Raw genomic sequence first — 23,117 nt, 5'->3', positions numbered from 1 at the left:
TTATATACTGTAACTCAGGTCTGGAATCTTCTGTCATACAAAGCCTATATTCTACTTAGTGAAGATTTCATCAGCCTGCACATTGATTTCATAAGGTCACATTTTTTGGAGTAGGATAGTACACTGCCTTGCCCCTAGTTCAACCTTTAAATATCCAATTATACCGATTATGTAGGTGCGTTCCCGACCATGCATCCTCCACCCTCCTAAGAAGTGCCAGACCAAACAGGCTGTAGTGGATATGTGGGCATGCATGCTGCTTAACCTGTAGGACCAAACTCTTACAAGTCAAGCCTGGCCCTGGGCTGGGCTTGGGGAGTAGAACAACTCCCAGAACCCCATCCAGGTACAAGGCTCAGCCTAGTGCATGGATATTTCATAAATGATTTCAAGATAATTTTATATACACTGTAAAAGACCACTTGAAATGTGGTGAACAGGTAAGGGTGACATGATTGACGGGTAAAAGGAGAAGAGTTTGGAGTGACCAAAAGAGTTGTAGTAGATATGTGGGCCTGCGGGCCACCCCAAGGAATAGCCTGTCGGACCAAGGTCTCTCAAGTCAAGCAGTTGATGAGTCACAATAATGTGGCTAAAGATATGATGACCAAACGACACGTCAGAAAACTAAGAAACGATGACGTTTGGTCCGTCCTAGACTACAGTATTATCAAGTCTTAATTTTCTTGTGTGGTATGGTCAAGATATCACAAGTCAAGCCTGGCCCTGGGCCAGGCCTAGGGAATAGAACAACTCCCAGAACCCCCTACAGGCACAGTCGAGGTACAAGCACAGGTTTGACATGTACAGTATATGAATAAATTTGGGGTAGATATAAGTAGGAGATGTCACATACGGGGCAATAAGCTTTCTGCAGTTTCCTTAATTCTTATGGTTTTGCCAGAGAGCAGCAAAATGGCATTATTTCTTTGACAGCGCATCACATTCACATGAAGCTCATCCAACAGCCTGTTGGACCAAGCTCTCAAGTCAACCCTGGTTCCAGGTTGACTTGAGCTTGTTCTAGCTAGGCTTGGGAAGTAGAACTCCCAGAACCCCCATCCAGATGCAATCCTGGTACCTATTCATCTGAAGTCAGGGACTGGCTAGATTTCGTGTGGGTCATCTGTTACTGCCACCGGGTCTTTTCTTTTGGATTGAACCTGGCGTTCAGAATATATATCTGATAGATGTGGGTCATGGTGGCACACATATCTTTTGGGGACTGTGTCTTGGCCTTAATGACTGGCTGGTTTATGTGCCTGCCTTCAGACCACAGATCTGGTCTTTCCTAGTTGGGAAGGTTAAGGTTCCTTGTCAATTGTTTGTAATCCCAGTTAGTTCCATTGCAGGTTTAAGTGTAGCTGGGCCTGATCTGAGACTCCAGATTGGTTTTCCCGTCAGTCTTTGGTGGTGTTGAATTATTTGAACTCTTGCATCATTTTTGTGGTGGAGAGAGCTCCAGCCTGAATTTTGCCAGCATGGGTAAACCAGTGCAATAGCTGAATTTATTTATTCATAGTGCTGTACTTTAATGCATTTTTTTTCCCTCAGACAAGTGTTTGAGAAGATTGCTGCAAAGGACATGCAGTATATGAATGATGAGGAAGAAGAAATAATTATTCCAAACTTTGGCTGCAGCGACACTGATTTAGAGGTAATGATTAACAATGACTAACAATATTGTTTACAGAGTAAGTCACGATAACTTCATTGGAACAGATTATACACTAAACCCACACGTAGCAGGAAAAGTGGCGATGTTTCAGCCCATTGCAGACCATTATCAAATTGAGACTGAAAATTGAGTTGCAGATCAAGAATGGGGAGGCAAACAGAGAGTGGAAGACATAACAGGCTGCATAAGTGGTAAGGAACCTGAAAATGGGTTTGATAAAGTCAAGTAAATAGAAAAGTGTTTACTTTGCTGACGTAAACAATGCTCACCTGTGTCATTACTTGAACTCTTACTGCCGACTTTCTTATAGGGCTGCTCTTTGGCTCGAGCTGCTCTTTGGCTCGAGCTGCTCTAGTTTTCATACTGCCTCTTTGTACCTCCTGACCCTAGTGTACTCATTTCTAGCCCTTCTTAGTACTTCCTTATTTGTCTTGGTACTCTACATTTTTTTTCCAACTCCTCTTGTTTTTGTCTAATGGCATCTATTTTGCAATAATACAATACTGTCTACATTTCTGGGCAGGCAAGTGCTCTTACCATATACATTTCATTTCTAATACTAATGTTCTTTCTTTTTGTCTTTGTCTTGCTATCTTTCTTTCTTTCTGTCTTTGTCTTTCTATCTTTCTTTTTGTCTTTGTCTTTCCTGACATGAACAATGCAAGCTCTGACATGACCTGTGAAAGCTCTGACGTGACCTGTGCTAAGCTCTAAAGTGACCTGTACGAGCACTGACGTGATCTGTGAAAGCTCTGACATGTCTTATGTGAGCTCTGACGTGACCTGTCTGAGGCTTTGTTGTGACTTATATTTTGGTTATTTAGAAGTAAACACTCAACGCTTTTCTTCTTACTATCTACAGGATGTGGCTGAGTTTTATGGTTACTGGTCAAGTTATTGCACATCGATGGATTTTCATTGGGCAGACGAGTATGATATCCGTGAGGCACAACGAATTGGGCGCTGGGCTGAGAAGGTGGGTACTGCTATTTACACAACAATAATTTGGATGATAAAACTATTTAATATTATACTGTACTGTAAACAAAATTGCCAACTTTTTAATTCTCTTGAATCAGATGACTATAGAGCTGGGAAGGTAAGCAGGGAAGGGAATTGTGGGATAAGGAGGCAGGAAGGTTTAAGTAGGGATTAGGATATAAGGTGTAGGGGTTTTGCTACAGGATAGTGAACCCAACCACTGTTCAGTGGTTCTGTTCATCTGTTGTTCAACTGTTCATCTTCAGTTTGGCATGGTTCAGCCATTATGGATAAAGTGCTAGTGCGCACACACACATGCACTGTTCATAATGGACACATTTGCTACAAATTGCAGAGCCCTGTTTTGAACTCCCTGTAACTCGAGCAGGTTGGATTTTTTGGCAAATTAAGTGGGGTGCACGGATTTTCTAAGAGTTCCTAATTAGCATTCTGCACAGGTGCAGTTTGGCATGCTCTAGGGCCTGACTGAAATGGCACAGTATTGCTAATTGTGCTTTGGCCATTGCTGCTTTCTTGTTTATATGTTCAGTGGAATTAGCAGTCTTGATATTTCATAGCCCAGGATTGTAGTGGAGTTCCATACTCTTACCAGTGTGCCTCCAATGTTGATGGCTCCACATGAACTAGCCCAGCAGCCTATTGAGCTGAGCTGCATTGATTTGGTATTGATTGATTTGTACTGATCTGTATTGATTTGGGGTTATTGGTATTATTGGAGTTTGCACTCTTCCCATCTTGCTGTGTTAGCTAGCTCTTGTTTTGCCTTGTTGATTACCTTTTGTTCCCTCCTTTGACCAGCTGGTGTCGATGTAGCATGAATAACATCATCGGCAAATTGGGTAATAATGGTGTCGTCGTATACAGGGAGGGGGACATCATTGACAAATACACAATATAGGATGAAGTGGAGTGGGCTCATGCATGCTCCTTGGGGCGACTCCTGGTGATGGGGTAAATGCTTCTGCTACCTTGTTGTTGAAGAGCAGAACAATCACCGTGTCCTTCAGAAGGTTGTTAAACAGTCTTAGGAAGATAAGGTAGTTGGTAAGGTAGTCAGTTTGAATGAGAGACCATTGTGCCAAATGTTGTTGATCTCTCTGGTTGCTATTATTGCAGTTTGCTTTTCTTGCAAATACTGTCAGCTTCATCCTATATTATGTTAATAGCATGTTTAGTTGATCTCTTGATTATCTGTGTAGAGGTGGTGAGTTAACTACTACCATGTAGTAGTTAATTCAGTTTGATATTATTTTTTGTGCTTAATATTTGGTTTGGGTCTATTGTCAGCCCAAAGCATTTTGTTTGGGGCTATTGTTAGCCCAGAGCATTTGGTTTGGGACTATTTTCAGCCCAAAACATTTGGTTTGGGGCTATTGTCAGCGATAATTCTGTTCAGTCTTGCACAAAGACAGACTTTGCAGCTTGAAATTTTCCAGTAGGGTAGGGCCTAAGGTTTGCATTGATGAGGATAACTTGGATGTCTGGGGTTACGATTTTTATAATTTAGTCGTCATTCAACAGCACAACCGTTGCTCCATTGTTGGTTGGAAAAACATCTACGGGTGCAACTTCTGCATGTCTGCTCAGGGGCTATGGAAATTTCTTTTATTAGTTAATCTGTGATTTCCAATGAACTTACATTAATTTTGATCATCATTGTGAAGACATTGGTGACAAAAGGTTGTGGTTTATGATCAGGTGTGAGTTTTTAGTAGTTCAAAGATTCTTAACAGCACTTGAAGAGGGGACCTAACCTCTGTTGATAGACCTAGACCCTGCTACAAGGGTGAGAAGAAAGTTGCTCAGACTCTTGTTCCTCTAAATTTACTACTGATTGACCGTGGTCTCACGTAAGTCTGTTTGGGTAGCGAAATGAGCTTTTAAAAGTTTAGTTTAGTTTTAGTAAAGTTTAGAAAGATAGGGTGTTAGTATTATTAGGATAGTGCAAACGTGCAGCTGCAGGTGGTGGTGTGAGTGATAATGATTGGTGAGATGGAGTCTAGGTTGGGTTGGGCTGTGAATGGGTGGTGGGAAGGGGAGGGAGGTAGTAGTGTGGTGGTGAGGAGAAAGGTGATGGTGTGGGCTGGCACTGAGGTCAGGTCAGGTGAGTAGGCAGGTAAATCTTGCAGTAGCTTCAGCTACTGATCACTTCTACTTTCTTTCTACTTTATTTTCAATGAAGTCTCCTTCATATAACATACTATTTATTTGATATTACTCTATATCCTTGTCAGGAGCTTGTGATCACTTTGGGCAAATAGTCATGCATAATAAAAGGAAGATTGATTGATGTTATTGAGCTCCATTTCCATTTTTCTTAGAGAATCGAGAAGGATAATAACAAGGCTCGTCAAAAGGCTCGCAAGCAATTTAATGAAGAAGTCCGAGCACTAGTTGCATTTGTCCGCAAGAGAGATAAACGATGGATAGCGCGCAAGGTAAGAATATTTTTTATTTGTAAACCATTGTATAATAGTATATTTGAGAATAGTAGAAGGGGATAAATAAATAAAAGTAGCCATAAACATTATGTGTCAGTTTGCTAGAGGGCCCAAATGGTGACTTCCTGTAGCTAGCCATACTGGAATAGCTCCACAGATGAGTCACGTCTTCCCTAGGAATCCTTAATAGCCTTCTGGAGACTGAGATTAGAGCCAGAATCTGGTTCACTGAGAGGCACAGGAAACCATTATGGTCACCCTCACAAAGGAAATATTCAGAAAGGCAGCGAAGCAAAATGGGATACTCTGAAGTTTAGTGGGGAAAAAGAAATGACTCCACAAATGACCTATCCAATAGTCAGTCCAAACCCAGTAATAGATCTCAACAACCACCCACCCCATGAAATAGATGCAGCAGTTGACAACATACACACCTGCATCAAAGCAGCAACTCTGGCCAACTATGACCTAACCAACACCAGAATAACAAGCTTTACACACCAACCAGGGAGATCAAACAAAAAATGTGGTCATATCAGTGGGAGTGTGTGAGGAGCATCCACATAGGTCACCCCTCTTTGTAAACAATACAAGCCCTCAGACATAAAGTTTGTCTGAAGCCTAACGTTCTTGCATAAGCATCACATCTGGGGAGCCTTTTCCAACCAGTATAGGAAAGAACCAGCCAATTTTTGGAGGAAAATTAACACCTTGGTTCGACCAACACTCCACTCTTCCATCTAGATTATACATAAACTGATGACAGTAATGACATATTGTGGCAAACCATATAAGTTGTATGAATACAAACAGTTTAAAATGTATGTACCGGTATGTATACAGGTAGTGATGAAAAATAAAGATGCAAGACTTGTCCAAGGCCTTGCATTCAAAGTTTGTACACTTTAAATCCTTTAACGAGGATCTATTGAAGGTCAAGTCTGGTGCCAGCAGCCAGAGTAATTCCCGGTCCACTAGCATATATTAACCCCTTAATATTAAAGTATTAATTTTAATATTAATTATTAAAATATTAATATTATTATTATTATAAATAATAATAATATTAATAAGTTATGGTAGTGTCTACTCAGACATAACAACATAGGATAAGTCTTTTGCACTCTCGTGAGTGCTTTGTCGAGGTCTGAGTATGCGGTTAGGGCGAGACTTACATCTCAATGTCTAAAGAGGCTGCTACCTGGGTTCCAATCCTCTTATCCTTCTTGTGGTATACACGGACTTCGTAAAGGCATTTGATAAATGTAACTATGGAGTGATAGCATACAAAATGAGGTCAGTGGGAATAACTGGTAAAGTAGGATGGTGGATATTCAATTTTATGTCGTACAAACCACAGAGTAGCAGTCAACCAAATAAAATTGAGTCCAAGCGCAGGTAAAAGCTCTGTACCTCATGGTAAAGTCCTTACACCACTGTTTTCCTGATTCTCATATCAGACATAGACAAAAAGTACAAGTCACAGCTTCGTATCGTGCTTTGCAGATGGCACAAAAATCAGCATGAAAATTAATTCCATTGAAGACATTGATAAACTACAAGCAGATATTAATAAAGTTTTTGACTGGGCAGCAGAAAATATCAATGATGTTTAACAGTGATAAATTCCAGGTACTCAGGTATGGTAAAAATGAGGTCCTTAAAATACAGGGTAGTACAAAACACAAACTAATATGCCCATAGAAGGAAAGCAGCATGTAAAGAATCTGGGAATTATGACGACTTAACGTTTAGGGAACATAACCAAACAAATATAGCATCAGCCAGGAAAGTGATAGGATGGATTATGAGAATCTTCAAATCCAGGGATCCCATCACATTGGTTGTACTATTCAAATCACTTGTGCTGTCCCATTTTGAGTTTCTAAACCTGAAGATTAACAAGTTTAAAACGTTCACAATTTGTAGTCTCATTCTGCTTCATTTCTCTCTCTGTGAAGCTGATAGTTGTCTGTTTTGCTTCGCTTCCTTTCTGTGTTTTTTCAGTGAGGGTGATAGTAAGACTCCCCTGCTTCCTGTGCCCCTGTGAGGACGCCAAGCTTTGGTCGCTCGTCTCCACTAGGCAACTGAAGACTTTTAGGGCTGATGTGTGTGATTAGCAAGGAGCTATCTCAGTGCAGCTGGCCACAGGGAGCCACCAAGGCCCACCCAGCATGAGGCTCTTCATTACATTCAGTGCTTGTTTTTTGTGATGTGTTAGAAGCATTTATATGTTGGTAGGATGTATTTCTAGAACTGATTCATAGATCTATAATTCACTGTTGACTATTAATTGTATTGTATTGAACATTCTTAGCCATTAGTTAAAAGGTTAACTCTTTTAATTGAACAATCCTCTCCTTTCCTCCCTGTTGTTTAAGGTTGGAGCATGACAGGTCATGTTGCAGGAGGTTTTATAGAGCTTATAAGAATTTATTGACAAAGTGATTATTATGTTAATAATTTTCCTGTCTCAAATTTAATCAGAAAATCATGGAAGCGAAGATTGCAGAAAATGCTCAGAAGCAAGAAGCATGTCAGCGCAGGCAGCGAGAAGCAAGGCAGATAATGATGAAAGAAGATGTAGAGCAAGAGAAGGCTAACTTGGCAGCCTATGAAGATGAGCTCAAGGTTCGTTCAAGTTAAAGGACATGTAAATGACCTTCACTACTGAATACTAAAATTCTTTGTATATTTTTTGCAGTCTGTAATGCATATAAAAGTTCATAAATTGCTCGCTTCTAGTGTCATAATGTATGCAAGTAGTCTATGATTTGCACAAGGGTTACAATCCTGTAAAATGTGTAAAGCAAAGAATCATGTTACAGTATAAAAAAACATTTATACAGTACCTAGGCTTGATTTTCTACATTCCTCCTGCATCATGAATTTATTAGTTTGTTAGAGCGAATAATTGTCTCGGCTTTTCCACGCAAGTAATTTGTAAATGGTATAATTTTTGCATACTGTACATTTGTTTATATTTTGCAGGCAATGCAGGAAAAGTTTGCAGAAGAGTGGGGATTGTCAGGAAGTGAGAGTAGTGAATATTTTGAAGAGGATGAAGAGGATATAAGCGAACTCTCAGAAAACAAAGCCCTTGAAAAGGATGAAGATAATTTTCAAGATGACTTGTATTGCGTGGCATGTAATAAATTTTTTAAGACAGAAAAATCGTAAGTACTGTACTGTATTGCTGAACAATTTTTTTAAGTTCAGTGTAAGTAATTACTTGGCTTTTATCACTTGAAAATATTTTTGTAATACAGGATAACTTTTTCAGGTTCACTGTGCAGTGTCTCATGCATATCTGCCAGTTTACCTACTGTGTTCTTAGAAATATATACAATCAGGCAGCTGTGGCATGCATCACAATGCTATATGGAATTTTGAAGCATCTCTACAAGGGCACAATTTACTGAGTGAGGTATTTGAGAATATTCAATCCAGCACAGAAATGAAGTTCAAATGGCCTATCCAGACAAAATCTAAGACACTCCAAGCTCCTGCTTGTGATCATAAATTATTGGCAAGCAAGGGTGCTCACCAACTACCACTGGTGAGTGTGGCCCACCCCACCACTTGTCACCAGATGGCAGTACCTCACCCTAGTCACTGACTGACTGACACTGACACTTTACACTGACCCAAGCCAGCTCATATCCCAGACGTGTTTTGGTGTGTTGTCAGCAAGCTGATACTTGTCGAGTGCACTGTGTCATATTTTTCTGTTTTACTCTTATATTATGGGTATGCACTCACCCATTATGGGGAGCCGGTCGGCTGAGCGGACAGCACGCTAGACTTGTGATCCTGTGGTCCCAGGTTCGATCCCGAGCGCCGGCAAGAAACAATGGGCAGAGTTTCTTTCACCCTATGCCCCTGTTGCCTAGCAGTAAAATAGGTACCTGGGTGTTAGTCAGCTGTCACAGGCTGCTTCCTGGGGGTGGAGACCTGGTCGAGGACCGGGCCACGGGGACACTAAAGCCCCAAAATCATCTCAAGATAACCTCAAGGTAATTACACACACACACACACACACACACACACACACACACACACACACACACACACACACACACACACACACACACACACACACACACACATCCCATAATGGGTGAGTGCATACCCATAATATAAGAGTAAAACAGAAAAATATGACACAGTGCACTCAACAAGTATCAGCTTGCTGACAACACAATTAGGTGAGTATATGTGTACATACATACTTTTTCCTTATACTGAGGTCCCCAAGGTTGAACTACTGACCCTACCCAGGATGCAACCCCCACAACAGTTTCCTAACTACCAGGTACCTATTTACTGCTGGGTGAAAAAAAAGTACCCAACCATTTGTTTTACCCAGGATTGAACCCAGTATGCCTGGATTATTCATGGCCCAGTTGAGAGTCGAGAATGAACCCATCTGTTCTAACAACATTGAATGAATTAGTAGTGTGCTGGTTAGATGTAATTATGGGTTCTTGATTAAGAACAATTGAATGAATTGTGAATTGAGGTTTCTAAATATTTGTAAGTGTCCAAATAAGATTAATGTTCAAGTCTTCTTTCCAGGATGGAAAGTCACCAAAGGTCTAAGAAACATAAAGAAAGTCTAGAGAGACTTAAAGCTGCCATGCTGGCTGACGATAAAGAATATTTTAAAGACGATAGTCAGGATTCCAAAGTCCTAAAAGATAATTCACAAAGTAAGTACAGTATTATGTACATATTTAGAACCTATAATTGTTTTTATTATCCATTTGATATACTGGCTTGTGGTAGTAAAGTGAACATGTGAAAGAACTGGCAGATGTGTTCATTAAGTGGCACAATAACATCAGGCATGCACATCACATCACATCTACCAGTCGCATCAGTTGCACGAGTTCATATGGTTCTTAGGGCCAGACCCCTGCAAAAGACATGCCATAGTGCCTTTCAGCTCTGTTATGTGATGTCATTACAAACACGTTGGCTCTGGGGTTTTGTGATCAGTTCTCATCAGGCTTCCCAGGGTTGGTGGTCGGGTCCATTGCTTCAGGTGCGCAGGTGTGTGGCAAGCATTATGGAGGATTCAGTTCCCTCCGTGATCCAGCTGCACCTTGACTGTTCCCCAGTGGTTCACTGCCTGAACCATTAATGGGTCTCTTCAGTCTTATTCCATGTGGTGCTAGACTCTGTGAGTGGCTCGTCTTCTGATTTCTTGGGGTTTAGCTCTCAGTGCAGTTCACAGGTTGGGTGTTTCCAGTGTCCTTGCTAATGATTTATCTCGGTTCCATCCCATCTTAATGCAGTGGACCATCAGCAGTGTCTTTCCAGTGGCTCTGCAAAACGTTTGGTTTCCCCAAGGTGGATCACATCATGTCAGCATAGAACTGGCGCCTTTCATCCTTTCATTTGTTGTGTCTGCAGGGAGCAATTTGTCACTACTGACATACCACCACTTCAGTTTTGGTGGACACTATGTTGATCAATCTCGTTGATCCCGTTTCTCAGGTTGTCTGCAGTGTCATCAAGACATCTCTGGTCTATCCCCAGGTTGATGATGGTCACAAATATGCTGCACTCGCAGTGGTCTTCTCTAATATGTATTGGTCTTGGGGATCTTGGCGAACTAACAGGGTCATGGCAGCCAGGTGTTCAGTAAATCTCTCTAGTCCTCTTTAGTATTGTGTTGCCCTGAGTCATGTTTCCTGGCCGTTAGTGTCTCCACTTCAACTTAGTGTCTCTTAGAGTTCATAAGATTAAGGTTCATTGCTATATTATCTGCTCCTGGACTGATCTGATAGCTGATGCTGGACTGTATTAGAAAACCTGGTGGCGACATTCGGTATTATCACGTTTTGCCTAGTCATGTGTGTGTACATTTTTTGTATTATATGGAGAGTTATTTGACAGTTTAGTTGTTTTTGAGTCTTGTGAACACAGCAGATATCTGTAAAGCTTCACTGACTTTCTGGATGCTTTCCCGCTGAAATGTCATTTGCTCCCTGCACCTTATGCGAAAGGGCCAAGTTTTGGCTCGGGTCCATGGGAGGCTAAATGAACTCGTGCAACTGGTGTGACTGGTAGATTGGACCAATCTCAGCGAGATTGTTACAGGAAGACACCAAAAAATGACATTTCATTACATTTAATGCTGGGTTTTTCTTTAAATTAGGTGATGATAATGATGCACAACAGACAAAAAGTTTAAAGAAAAAGAAGAAGAAGAAGAAAACTGGAAATACTGCTCTAACAGAAGAGCTTCCCAGTCCTGTTGACCCAAGCCCACTTGATAAGAGAAAGAAATCCAGAAAAAAGACTCGACAAGATATCTGTGAAATAGAAATAAAAGTCGGGAAGTCTGATAAATGCAGTGAAAGTGAAACTGAAAATGATGTTATAGTAATCAATGATCACAATGATGCAAGTAAACAAGCCAAGGAAATTCCTGTAAGTGTTAAGAGTGAAGAGACTGATTATATAAATTTAGAAAATTGTGAATCTGAATCAACACCCTCTGTCATTAACACCAAAAATGATGAGAGAACTAAATTGGAGTCAGATAGTGAAAATTCTAAGAAACCTGAAATAAAACCAAAGTTGAAAGGTAAAAAAGCTAAGGAAGCCAGGAAGCAGGCACGGGAAGCAAGCAACTGTGTTGAACCAGACATGTCGGTGAGTACACAAGTTTATCTAGTTTAGACAATTTTGAGCTTTGTATCTTATTCAGATTTTGGGTTGATGCCTCCCAACCCAATGACACTGGGAAATGGTAATGCTAGTGTGTTCATGATAGTGTGTTCATGATAGTGTGTTCATACAGTACCTTAATTTAGTGCCATTTGAATATCCAGTGACTTTGATGGTGCTACTGTACATAGTCTTCCTGCTTGGTGCCATCTTTTTGATAATTACTTATACCTCTGAATACTGTAGTGATTTTTTAGAATCATATTTGTTTTCCCAACATCCCTCAATAGAAGACTTGGGGAATCTGATGCCTTTTTCCTTGTCCCAGTATTGCCATCCCTAATGATTGCTATGAAACTTTGAACATTCTGTAACACTGATAAATAGCCTTCCTGGCTTGACACTGTTAATTATTTACACCTCGCCTATCATTATTCATCATGTTTATATGCTCATTGTACTGCCTCTGCTGCCTTCAACCTGGATTTGCTCCAGTACCTTGTACCCATTGTAGCAGCCTGTACTAATCACAGCATTGTTTGCATACTAGATATGACTACATGTATAAACCTACTATAATTGAAACACCTTTTTTTGTACATTTCATTCATTCATTCATTTGTCTTTGCTTTTTCAGGTAAATAAATGCACAGTGTGTGGAAGTATATATTCTTCTAAGAATAAATTGTTTACCCACATTAAAGCTGAAGGACATGCTGCATTCAAGACTCCGGGCAAAGAAGTAAAAGGGAAGATTAGAGCCAAGAAATAATAGTTATACTGTATATTGAATTTAGTTTTTAATAAATTATTTATTATATGGCAAGCTTTCTTGTTAAAGTAATTTATAGTTTATTTCCCCACTTTTAATTTCTTTGTTCCGAAAGAAAATATTAAATACCTATTATATCTATAAGTCAGTATTTCGGACCTTAACCCTCAAACCGCGCATATCATATATAAATGATATCAGTGACAAAACCGAAACCGCGCACATCATTTATATATGATTTCGTGTCTAGCGCTATAATTTAAACTCCCCGCCTGGGATAGGGGCAGCTATAGTACAGCCACGACCAATAGTTGCCAGATGCCACCTAGAAAAAAAATCCAGGCCAACATTCTTGGGTGTGAGAGCGTCAGTATTGAGCAAGCCACCAAGGCTGGCGCACGCAGCACGAGCTCTCAGCACCGCTGTTCAGCTTGTGACTACAGCATCGCCTACAAATACCATAATATATATGATACTGCTATTATTTAGCAGTGAGAGTATTACTGAAGCCCCCTGACTGATAAAACTGACCAGGATTCTGATAATAGCAGGATTGTGGTGATAATTAGCGCTGTGCTCCATGGAGGGAGGCGTAAGGCTGTGCGAGGGAGGGTTGTGGCGTCGTCTTCTGACTCTGTGGCCACCATTTATTGACTGCACTCACCATACCAGCTTAGTGGTTCGATATGGTGAACACAAATGTAGATACTTATATATAATATGTGTATATAGCATAATAACACCAAAAACAATATTGTTGAAGGACAAATATTAGTGCATCTGGCCTTGAGGGCGGCCGCCGATCAGCTGTGTGAGTAGCTACGTCTTTGTGGCCTTTACTCACCATACAAGCTTAGATGTACAGTTATGGTGAACAAAACATGTAAATACGTATATATAACGTCTGTGTATAGTGAATAAATACAGAAAGAGTATTGTAGGAGGTGAGTGAGGTGGTGTTGAGGGAGTGAGTGGCTCGCTGGTGTTTGGCGGTCACTCCTCGTTGCTTTTTGACTCACAAGACCAACTTAGTAGTTCGTTATGATGTACAAAACATGCAAATACTTATATATAACCTGTGTATATAGTGTAACAACAGCAAAACTATTTGTTTATTGTTTTATGAACATAATAATTGCATCACTAATATGCACACCATAATTTTGAGTACAGCGATGGTTCACACATTTTATAATATAAATATATCACAATTCACTGTATGGAATAATATTACTGTAAAAAAACTAAGAAAAAATCAATCAGAGACATTGAAATAATTAGGTAATAATATATTTGTGGCAACTGCCGTCTGACAGCTCGGGCGGAGTAGACCTCATCTGGCGAAGGCTCTGCCAACGCCCCTTTTTTGCCACACTTCCCTATCCTATTGTGGCTAAAATATGCCACCTACTATTTTTTTTGTTATTTTTTCCGTGATCAGGGAACAAAAATGAACACTTCTATAAGACGAAAGAATTTTTTGGATTTTTTTTTTTGTTGCGCCTGTGGGTGTGAATTCCATTTGGGCCCCTAGCGGTTTGAGGGTTAATTAAAAATTAACATCTACAAGATTTATATAAGTGAATTCAAATATTAGTCCTGTTGCATTTTGACACCTAGAATGGAATTTGACCAAACTTTGTAAAATGAAAGAGACTGTTAGGAAGTCATTGGCTATGAGCAAATTTAATATGAAGTGAAAATGTACACATTCAATATGCAACTCAAAAATCAGGGTGGCAGTACCCAATGGCCACAATATTAAAGAGCAACGCCAATTCAACATTGATTCCTCATGAAACCCATACCACTTGAATATTGTGGCCACTACCAGTGGGCACAATATTCAAGTACTTTACTAGCCTAGTTGTGCTTGTGGGGGTTCAGCTTTGGCTCTATGGTTGTCAATCAACTGGTGTACAGATTCTGGACCCTATTGGGATCTAATAAATCTACATTTGAAACTGTGTATGCAGTCTGCTTCCATCACATAACAAATAGAATGCATTAGTGAACTACCTGTTCTCTGACACCGAAAAAATTCTTTCTAAAGTCTCTGTGGCTCATTTGGGTACTAAGTTTCCACCTGTGTCCCCTTGTTCATGTTTCACCCATGCTAAATAGTTTGTCTTTTGTAGGTGGTCACCATGTCTTCCCTTACTTTCCCGTCTTCCAGGGATGCGAGGTTTAGCTCCCGTATGTTGACCAGACCACACACACTAGAAAGTGAAGGGACGACAACGTTTCGGTCCGTCCTGGACCATTCTCAAGTCCCTTTGGGACTTCCCTGGTGACATTTCGCCACTGATGTCTCTTCCCCTTAGTTACTTGCCGTTTCCTGTTGCTTAGATACGCCCTTATGCATTGGAGTCCATTACCTTTTACTCCTGCCTGTGTCTCCAAGCTTTGTAACAGCCTTTTATGGGGTATTGTCAAAGGCTTTCTGACAGTCCAAGAAAATGCAGTCTGCTCAACATTCTTTTTCTTGCCTGGTCATAGAATTTTATTAAGTCTGTGAGGCACGATTTATCATCCCTGAACCCATGTTGGTGGTGTGTTACAAAAGCTCTTTTCCTCCAGATGTTCTATGAGCCCTTTCCTCATTTTCATCTCCATCACCTTGCATGGTATACAAGTTAGGGAAACTGGCCTGTAGGTCAATGCCTCTTGCCTGTCACCCTGTTTGTATATTGAGACTACATTAGCTGTCTTCCAGCTTTCCACTATGTCTTCTGTTTCCAGTGACCTGTTATACACCAGAGAGAATAGCACACTTAGTGCTTCTGCACCCTATTTTAGTATCCATGGTGAGATTCTGTCAGGCCCAACAGCCTTTTGTCACATTCAGCTCCAACAGATTCCTTTTGACATCACTGGTGGGTTTGTCACTGCCTCATTTAGTACAGGGACTTCTCCTTGCTCTATTGTGAATACCTCCCGGAATCTCTTGTTGCGTTCTTCACACACCACCTTGTCATTCTCTGTATCTGTTCTCCCCTTTTCTCAGTTTCATCACTTATTCCTTCACTGCTGTTTTCTTCCTGATGAGGTTGTGGAGCAGTTTTGGTTGGGTCTTTGCTTTACTCATGATGTAATTTTCATAATCTGTCTCTGCTTCTCTCTTCACTCTGAGGTACTCATTCCTGGCCCTCTGGTATATCTCCCTGCTCTCTGGTGTTCTGTTATTCCTGTAGTTTCTCCATATTCTTGTACTCAATTGCTTTGTTACCTTACATTCCTGATTAAACCATGGATTCTTCTGTTGCTTTTCATTTTTCTCTTTGGACTGGGATAAACCTGTTTGCAGCTTCCTGGTGGTGACGTCATATCTTATCAAAAACTAACTATATCATATCAAAAACCGCGCGAAAATCGCGCGGTTTTTGGCCGATAGCGGCAAAAATCGACCGACTTTCGCCGCTAGCGGCCAAAAAAGGGGCTATTTTTGCCGCTAGCAGTCAAAAATCTGGCGATTTTCGCCGCTTGCGGCCAAAAACCGTGCGATTTTCGCAGCTGGCTGGCAAAAATTGCGCGATTTTCGCCGCTACCGGCCAAAAATCGCGCGGTTTTCGCCGCTAGCGGCCAAAAACCGTGCGATTTTCGCAGCTGGCGGGCAAAAATCGCGCGATTTTCGCCGCTACCGGCCAAAAATCACGCGATTTTCGCAGCTGGCGGGCAAAAATCGCGCGATTTTCGCCGCTACCGGCCAAAAATCGCGCGATTTTTGCCGCTAGCGGCCAAAAACCGTGCGATTTTCGCAGGTGGCGAGCAAAAATCGCGCGATTTTCGCCGCTACCGGCTAAAAATCGCGCGATTTTCTCAGCTAGCGACAAAAAACCGCGCGATTTTCGCCAGTAGCGGGCAAAAATCGGGCGATTTTTCCCGCTAGCGGCGAAATTCGCTCGATTTTTGCCCGCTACCGGCGAAAGTCGGTCGATTTTTGCCGCTATTGGCCAAAAACCGCGCGATTTTCGCTGCTAGCGGCCAAAAACCGTGCGATTTTCGCCGCTAGCGGCCAAAAATCGCGCGATTTTCGCCGCTAGCGGCTAAAAACCGCGCGATTTTCGCCGCTACCGGCCAGTAGCGGGCAGAAATCGGGCGAATTTCGCCGCTGGAGGGCAAAAATCGGGCGATTTTCGCCGCTAGCGGCCAAAATCTCGCGAATTTTGCCCCCTAACGGCAAAATTCGCCAGATTTTTGGCCGCTAGCGGCGAAAATCGCCCGATTTTTGGACGCTACCGGTGAAAATCGCGCAATTTTTGGGCGCTAGCGGCGAAAATCGCACGGTTTTTGGCCAAAAAATCGGTCGATTTTCGCCGCTTGCGGCCAAAAATCGTGCGAATTTCGCCACTAGCGCCAAAACTCGTGCGAATTTCGCCGCTAGCGGCCAAAAATCGTGAGAATTTCGCTGCTAGCGGTCAAAAATCGCGCGATTTACGCCGCTAGCGGCCGAAAACCATGCGATTTTCGCCGCTAGCGGCCAAAAATCGTGCGAATTTCGCCGCTAGCGGCCAAAAATCGCGCGATTTTCGCCGCTACCGGCCAAAAACCGTGCGATTTTCGTAGCTGGCGGGCAAAAATCGCGGGATTTTCGCCGCTACCGGCCAAAAACTGCGCGATTTCCGCATCTGGCGGCCAAAAACCGTGCAATTTTCGCCGCTAGCGGCCAAAAACCGTGCGATTTTCGCAGGTGGCGAGCAAAAATCGTGCGATTTTCGCTGCTACCGGCTAAAAATCGCGCAATTTTCTCCGCTAGCTGCAAAAAACCGCGCGATTTTCGCCAGTAGCGGCCAAAAATCGGGCGATTTTTCCCGCTAGCGGCGAAGATCGCCCGATTTTTGCCCGCTACCGGCGAAAATCGCGCGGTTTTTGGCCGCTGGCAGCGAAAATCTCGGGGTTTTTGGCCGCTAGCGGCGAAAATCGTGAAAATTTCGCCGCTAGCGGCCAAAAATCGCGCGATTTTCGCCGCTAGCGGCCAAAAACCATGCGATTTTCGCAGCTGGCGGGCAAAAATCGCGCGATTTTCGCCGCTACCGGCCAAAAACTGCGCGATTTTTGCCACTAGCGGCCAAAAATCGCCTGATTTTTGCCCTGCAGCGGCGAAATGCGATCGATTTTTTTCCCGCTACCGGCGAAAATCACGCGTTTTTTGGCCGGTAGCGGCGAAAATCGCACGGTTTTTGGCCGCTAGCAGCGAAAACCGCGCGATTTTCTCTGCTAGCGGCCAAAAACCGCGCGATTTTCGCCGTTAGCGACCAAAAATCGGAAGATTATCGCCGCTAGCAGGGAAAATTCGCGCGATTTTCGCCGCTAGCGGGCAAAAATCAGGCGATTTTCGCCGCTAGCGGCCAAAAATCGCGCGATTTTCGCCGGTAGCGGCAAGAATCGGGCGATTTTCTCCGCTAGCAGGGAAAACTCGCGCGATTTTCGGCGCTAGCGGGCAAAAATCTGCCGATTTTCGGCGCTAGCGGGCAAAAATCGCCCGATTTTCGGCGCTAGCGGCCAAAAATCGCCCGATTTTTGCCCCAATATTGTAGCGAAAGTAGCCCAAATTTAGGCTACAAAGTAGCGAAAGTAGCCCAAAATTGGGCTACAAAGTAGCGAAAGTAGCCCAAAATGGGGCTACAAAGTAGCGAAAGTAGCCCAAAATTCAGCTACAAAGTAGCGAAAGTAGCCCAAATTTGGGCTACAAAGCAAAAGTAACCCAAAATTGGGCTACGAAGTAGCGAAAGTAGCCCAAATTTGGGCTACAAAGTAGCCCAAAATTGGGCTACAAAGTTGCGAAAGTAGCCCGAAATTGGGCTACAAAGTTGCGAAAGTAGCCCGAAATTGGGCTACAAAGTAGCGAAAGTAGCCCAAATTTGGGCTACAAAGTAGCGAAAGTAGCCCAAAATTGGGCTACAAAGTAGCGAAAGTAGCCCAAAATTGGGCTACAAAGTAGCGAAAGTAGCCCAACTAAGAGTCTGGATCCATTCATGCAGGCAACTGAAACTGTTTTTGGCCGCTACCGGCGAAAAACCGTGCGATTTTCGCAGCTGGCGGGCAAAAATCGCGGGATTTTCGCCACTACTGGCCAAAAACCGCGCGATTTTCGCAGCTGGCGGGCAAAAATCACGCGATTTTCGCCGCTACCGGCCAAAAATCGCGCGATTTTTGCCGCTAGCGGCCAAAAACCGTGCGATTTTCGCCGCTAGCGACCAAAAGCCGTGCAATTTTCGCCGCTAGCGGCCAAAAACCGTGCGATTTTCGCAGGTGGCAGAGCAAAAATCGGGCGATTTTCGCCGCTACCGGCTAAAAATCGCGCGATTTTCTCCGCTAGCGGCAAAAAACCGCGCAATTTTCGCCAGTAGCGGCCATAAATCGGGCGATTTTTCCCGCTAGCGGCGAAGATCGCCCGATTTTTGCCCGCTACCGGCGAAAATCGCGCGGTTTTTGGCCGCTGGCAGCGAAAATCGCGCGGTTTTTGGCCGCTAGCAGCGAAAATCGCGGTTTTTGGCCGCTAGCGGCAAAAATCGACCGATTTTCGCCGCTAGCGGCCAAAAAAGGGACTATTTTTGCCGCTAGCGGCCAAAAAAGGGACTATTTTTGCCGCTAGCGGCCCAAAATCGGGCGATTTTCGCTGGTAGCGAGCAATAATCGTGCGAATTTCGCTGCTAGCGGCCAAAAATCGTGCGAATTTCGCCGCTAGCGGCCAAAAATCGTGCGAATTTTGCCGCTAGCGGCCAAAATTCGTGCGAATTTCGCCGCTAGCTGCCAAATATCGCGGGATTTTCGCAGGTAGCGGCCAAAAATTGCGCGATTTTCGCCACTACTGTTGCAAAAATCTGGCGATTTTTGTTGATTTTTGCCGCTAGCGGCGAAAATCGCGCAATTTTTGGCCGCTAGCGGCGAAAATCGTGAAAATTTCGCCGCTAGCGGCTAAAAATCGCGCGATTTTCGCCACTAGCGGCCAAAAACCATGCGATTTTCGCAGCTGGCGGGCAAAAACCGCGCGATTTTCGCCGCTACCGGCCAAAAACTGCGCGATTTTCATCACTAGCGGCCAAAAATCGCCTGATTTTTGCCCTGCAGCGGCGAAATTCGATCGATTTTTTCCCGCTACCGGCGAAAATCACGCGTTTTTTTGGCCGGTAGCGGCGAAAATCGCACGGTTTTTGGCCGCTAGCAGCGAAAACCGCGCGATTTTCGCTGCTAGCGGCCAAAAACCGCGCGATTTTCGCCGTTAGCGGCCAAAAATCGGACGATTTTCGCCGCAAGCAGGGAAAATTCGCGCGATTTTCGCCGCTAGCGGGCAAAAATCAGGGTTTTTCGGCGCTAGCGGGCAAAAATCAGGGTTTTTCGCCGCTAGCGGCCAAAAATCGCGCGATTTTCGCCGGTAGCGGCCAGAAATCGGGCGATTTTCTCCGCTAACAGGGAAATTTCGCGCGATTTTCGGCGCTAGCGGGCAAAAATCTGCCGATTTTCGGCGCTAGCGGCCAAAAATCGCCCGATTTTTGCCCCAATATTGTAGCGAAAGTAGCCCAATTTTGGGCTACAAAGTAGCGAAAGTAGCCCAAATTTAGGCTAGAAAGTAGCCTAATTTTGGGCTACAAAGTAGCAAAAGTAGCCCAATTTTGGGCTACAAAGTAGCCCAAATTTGGGCTACACAGTAGCGAAAGTAGCCCAAAATTGGGCTACAAAGTAGCGAAAGTAGCCCAACTAAGAGTCTGGATCCATTCATGCAGGCAACTGAAGCCGCTTTCTCTTATATTAATGGTTGCCATGTTGTTCCTATCGAACTCCTGTCCGAGTCTTCCGTCGTTTAGTGGAGGATTGTAAAATAACTGCTATCATCATCTTAGGTCCCATAGTCATAGTTCTTGTTATGTAATCTCCGAGTCCTTCACAGCTCAGAATTTCCATCTCTTTTTAAAACTCCAGTCCTTTCTTATCTGCAGGGCAACTCCTCCACTCCCTTCCCTTTTTTTCCTTACTATATAGTAGTCCTGAGGAAACTGTATTTGTTACAATGCCTGACAATTTTGTTTGAGTCTTATTACATCTGGGTTTCTTCCTGCACCCTTTTGGCCAGTTCACTTGCTTTATTAATAATCCCATCGATGTTTGGGTACATTACCTTGAAGCAAACTTTCCTATATCCATTATCTCACACACACACACCCCCCACTAGTGTAGGAAGCCTTTCCATAGGCACTGTGGATGAGCCTACTTTGGTAGGCTCATCCACAGTGCCTAGGCTCTTGTATAGTAGTTACCAGGGATTTAGGGGGAGGCAGGGTGGGGGAATGGAGGGCCAAGATCTTGCCCGGGCCTGCTTTGGACAGGAAGGTGACCAGGGGATGGGGAGGCAAGGGGTGCTCGGGGTGAGGGAGGATTTGGGTGGGCCTCATGCAAGGGAAAGGGAGGGCTTGGGGTATCAGGTGGGGGTGTTGTAGTCCCCTCTGGGGTTGGATTGACGAGGAATCAAAATTGAATTGGTGTTGCACTTGAATATTGTGACCACTGGGCCACATGTAAACAGCTTTCCTGACTACTTTTATTAGTAATTTAGTGTGAAAACAGAGAAAGAAGTGAGATAACTTGAATAACGGTCTCACTAAAAGGTAATTTTTCCATCTACTCCTTACCCTGCTTTCCAAGCTGTACCCCTGTTGCTATCTTGGGCCATGAATTATAACCAGGAATTCTAAAATGGAAGAGTTTGGTAATTCAAATTACTTCAGTCATAGTTTTCAAGTAAGTAAACTGCAGGAGTAGGCAGATAAACCATGAAAATGTGTGGGCAACCATGTTGTAGTACAACAAATATAAAATTTGTTCGTTTTTGGAGACTTATGGTAAGAAATTCAGCTAACTCAAATACGGGTGGGCTCCACATGATTTGGATTACAAAGAGTAGACAGTACTAACACGTAATTATCAAACGATAGTACAAAATATGAGGCTCAGCTTACCGGTGCTATGCTGATATTTTTAGCTGCTGCTGCATGCAGTTTTCAGGTCAAGGCTTCAGGCTTTTGTTTCCTTCAAGAAACATACCGTAGCAGTATGCAACTAAGAGCTCCTGCAATAGGAGGAATCCATATGGGTCACAAGCCCACCTGGGTGTGTGGAAGGATCGAGTGTCCGGATCTAGGGTGCATGTAGAAACACTATCTTCAAGATGTTTATTGATACATACCCATCCACCTGGAGTCCAGGAAGCGACTGGTTCAGAATGAGTCGCCTTTGGGCTCTGCCATCTGGAACCAATCTTCAAACATACATGTAGTCTTTCGACGACATTTTCAGAGAAATTACATTCTGACCTTCCTCATTGACTGCCTGATTTTGTCCTTCCCCTATTTTCTGCTTTGTCTGCTGGCCAGGGATCTGAGTTTCAGTTGCCACGCTTTTGCATTTTGGTAAATAAGCAGAAATCCTTGTTGGTGCAGTTTCAGGTTCAGACTTGTCTGGGATAATAGAAAGACCTTCCTTTTCCTCACTCGGTTGATCCTGTTGCAGCCGTGCCTCGGTCTGGCTGGTGCCAGAGACAGGCACCAAAGAAAAAGTCCTTGCTTTTTCTATGAAATATCAAGCACCTTTTGGGCAGCCTGAACTTTGCCTGTGTTGAGTATCTAGTGAAAGAGCTACCACTTTCTCTGGTGGGCAACCTTTTGGCACTGATAAATAACACTGATAATGTTTTGTAAGCCCCGTCTTGCCCGAGGTGGATTCTGTCTTATTTTCTTCAAGACATTCTACAAGGTTACAATTTATACTACAATTCTACAATTTAACAGATAATGTGGAGTCAACAGGAAACAATTTTGAAGGCATCATGGAGTCTCTCAGACCCCATGTTCACATCTAAATGTTGTACTGTTCTTAAGCCAGTATATATATATGGCAAACAAATTTTGGGAAACAAAAGTGAATTGTACGGTATTTTTACAGAGGACACCAAATTTGAAGATAATTATTTGAAATGTAACACTACATTAAATTTATTTTAACTCAAAATCGAAGCACCTAGTTGTATATACAAATGAAACCAACACTGCTTAATGGAATTTAAATCTGATGTAGAACAAATTTCTTTCTATAATAGTCAAGGGCCATATTACCCAGTAATATGTGTAGACATTTTGACAATACACAAGCACATCAACTTTTAAAACAATAATTGTATTTGAAATTGACCACAGACTCCAATAAAGTACAGTACTGTACTGCCAAATCATAGTTTCGCCTCGGTGCTTACTGGATGTAGAAATCAGAATTTCTTTTGCGTGTAAATTAAGGTTAAGAAAATACACTCTGCCAGGCCAATTTGCTGATTGAATAAGAAATTGTTAAAACATAATTAACAAACTAACACGAACTGATCAAATAGTGTTTAATGGCAGTCTCTCGTACACTTTGACAACATGACTAATGGGGATATGTACTTACATTAGTGTATTGTATTACAAATTCTGACTATAGTATATTATTTAGTACATTACCGTTATGCTTTATAGCACTAAATGATGAAACTGCAAGTAACTAAAGAATTCACCCT

General features: G+C 42.8%; 1 protein-coding gene across 1 annotated transcript; it reads left to right on the top strand.

Annotated features, from left to right (window-relative positions):
* The first annotated feature begins 1,513 nt into the window (after window positions 1-1,513).
* On the top strand, window positions 1,514-12,646 carry LOC138358845 (dnaJ homolog subfamily C member 21-like). The gene is made up of 8 exons (XM_069317195.1): window positions 1,514-1,657; window positions 2,541-2,654; window positions 5,002-5,118; window positions 7,609-7,752; window positions 8,113-8,297; window positions 9,700-9,833; window positions 11,288-11,787; window positions 12,440-12,646. Exons 1-8 carry the CDS (start codon window positions 1,535-1,537, stop codon window positions 12,572-12,574), a joined length of 1,452 nt encoding a protein of 483 aa, XP_069173296.1. The 5' UTR covers window positions 1,514-1,534; the 3' UTR covers window positions 12,575-12,646.
* The last annotated feature ends 10,471 nt before the right edge of the window (window positions 12,647-23,117 follow it).

Source organism: Procambarus clarkii, chromosome 86, assembly GCF_040958095.1.
Source record: "Procambarus clarkii isolate CNS0578487 chromosome 86, FALCON_Pclarkii_2.0, whole genome shotgun sequence".
Taxonomy (NCBI): domain Eukaryota; kingdom Metazoa; phylum Arthropoda; class Malacostraca; order Decapoda; family Cambaridae; genus Procambarus; species Procambarus clarkii.
Note: the sequence above shows the minus strand (reverse complement) of the source record. Positions and strands in the feature narration are given on the sequence as shown.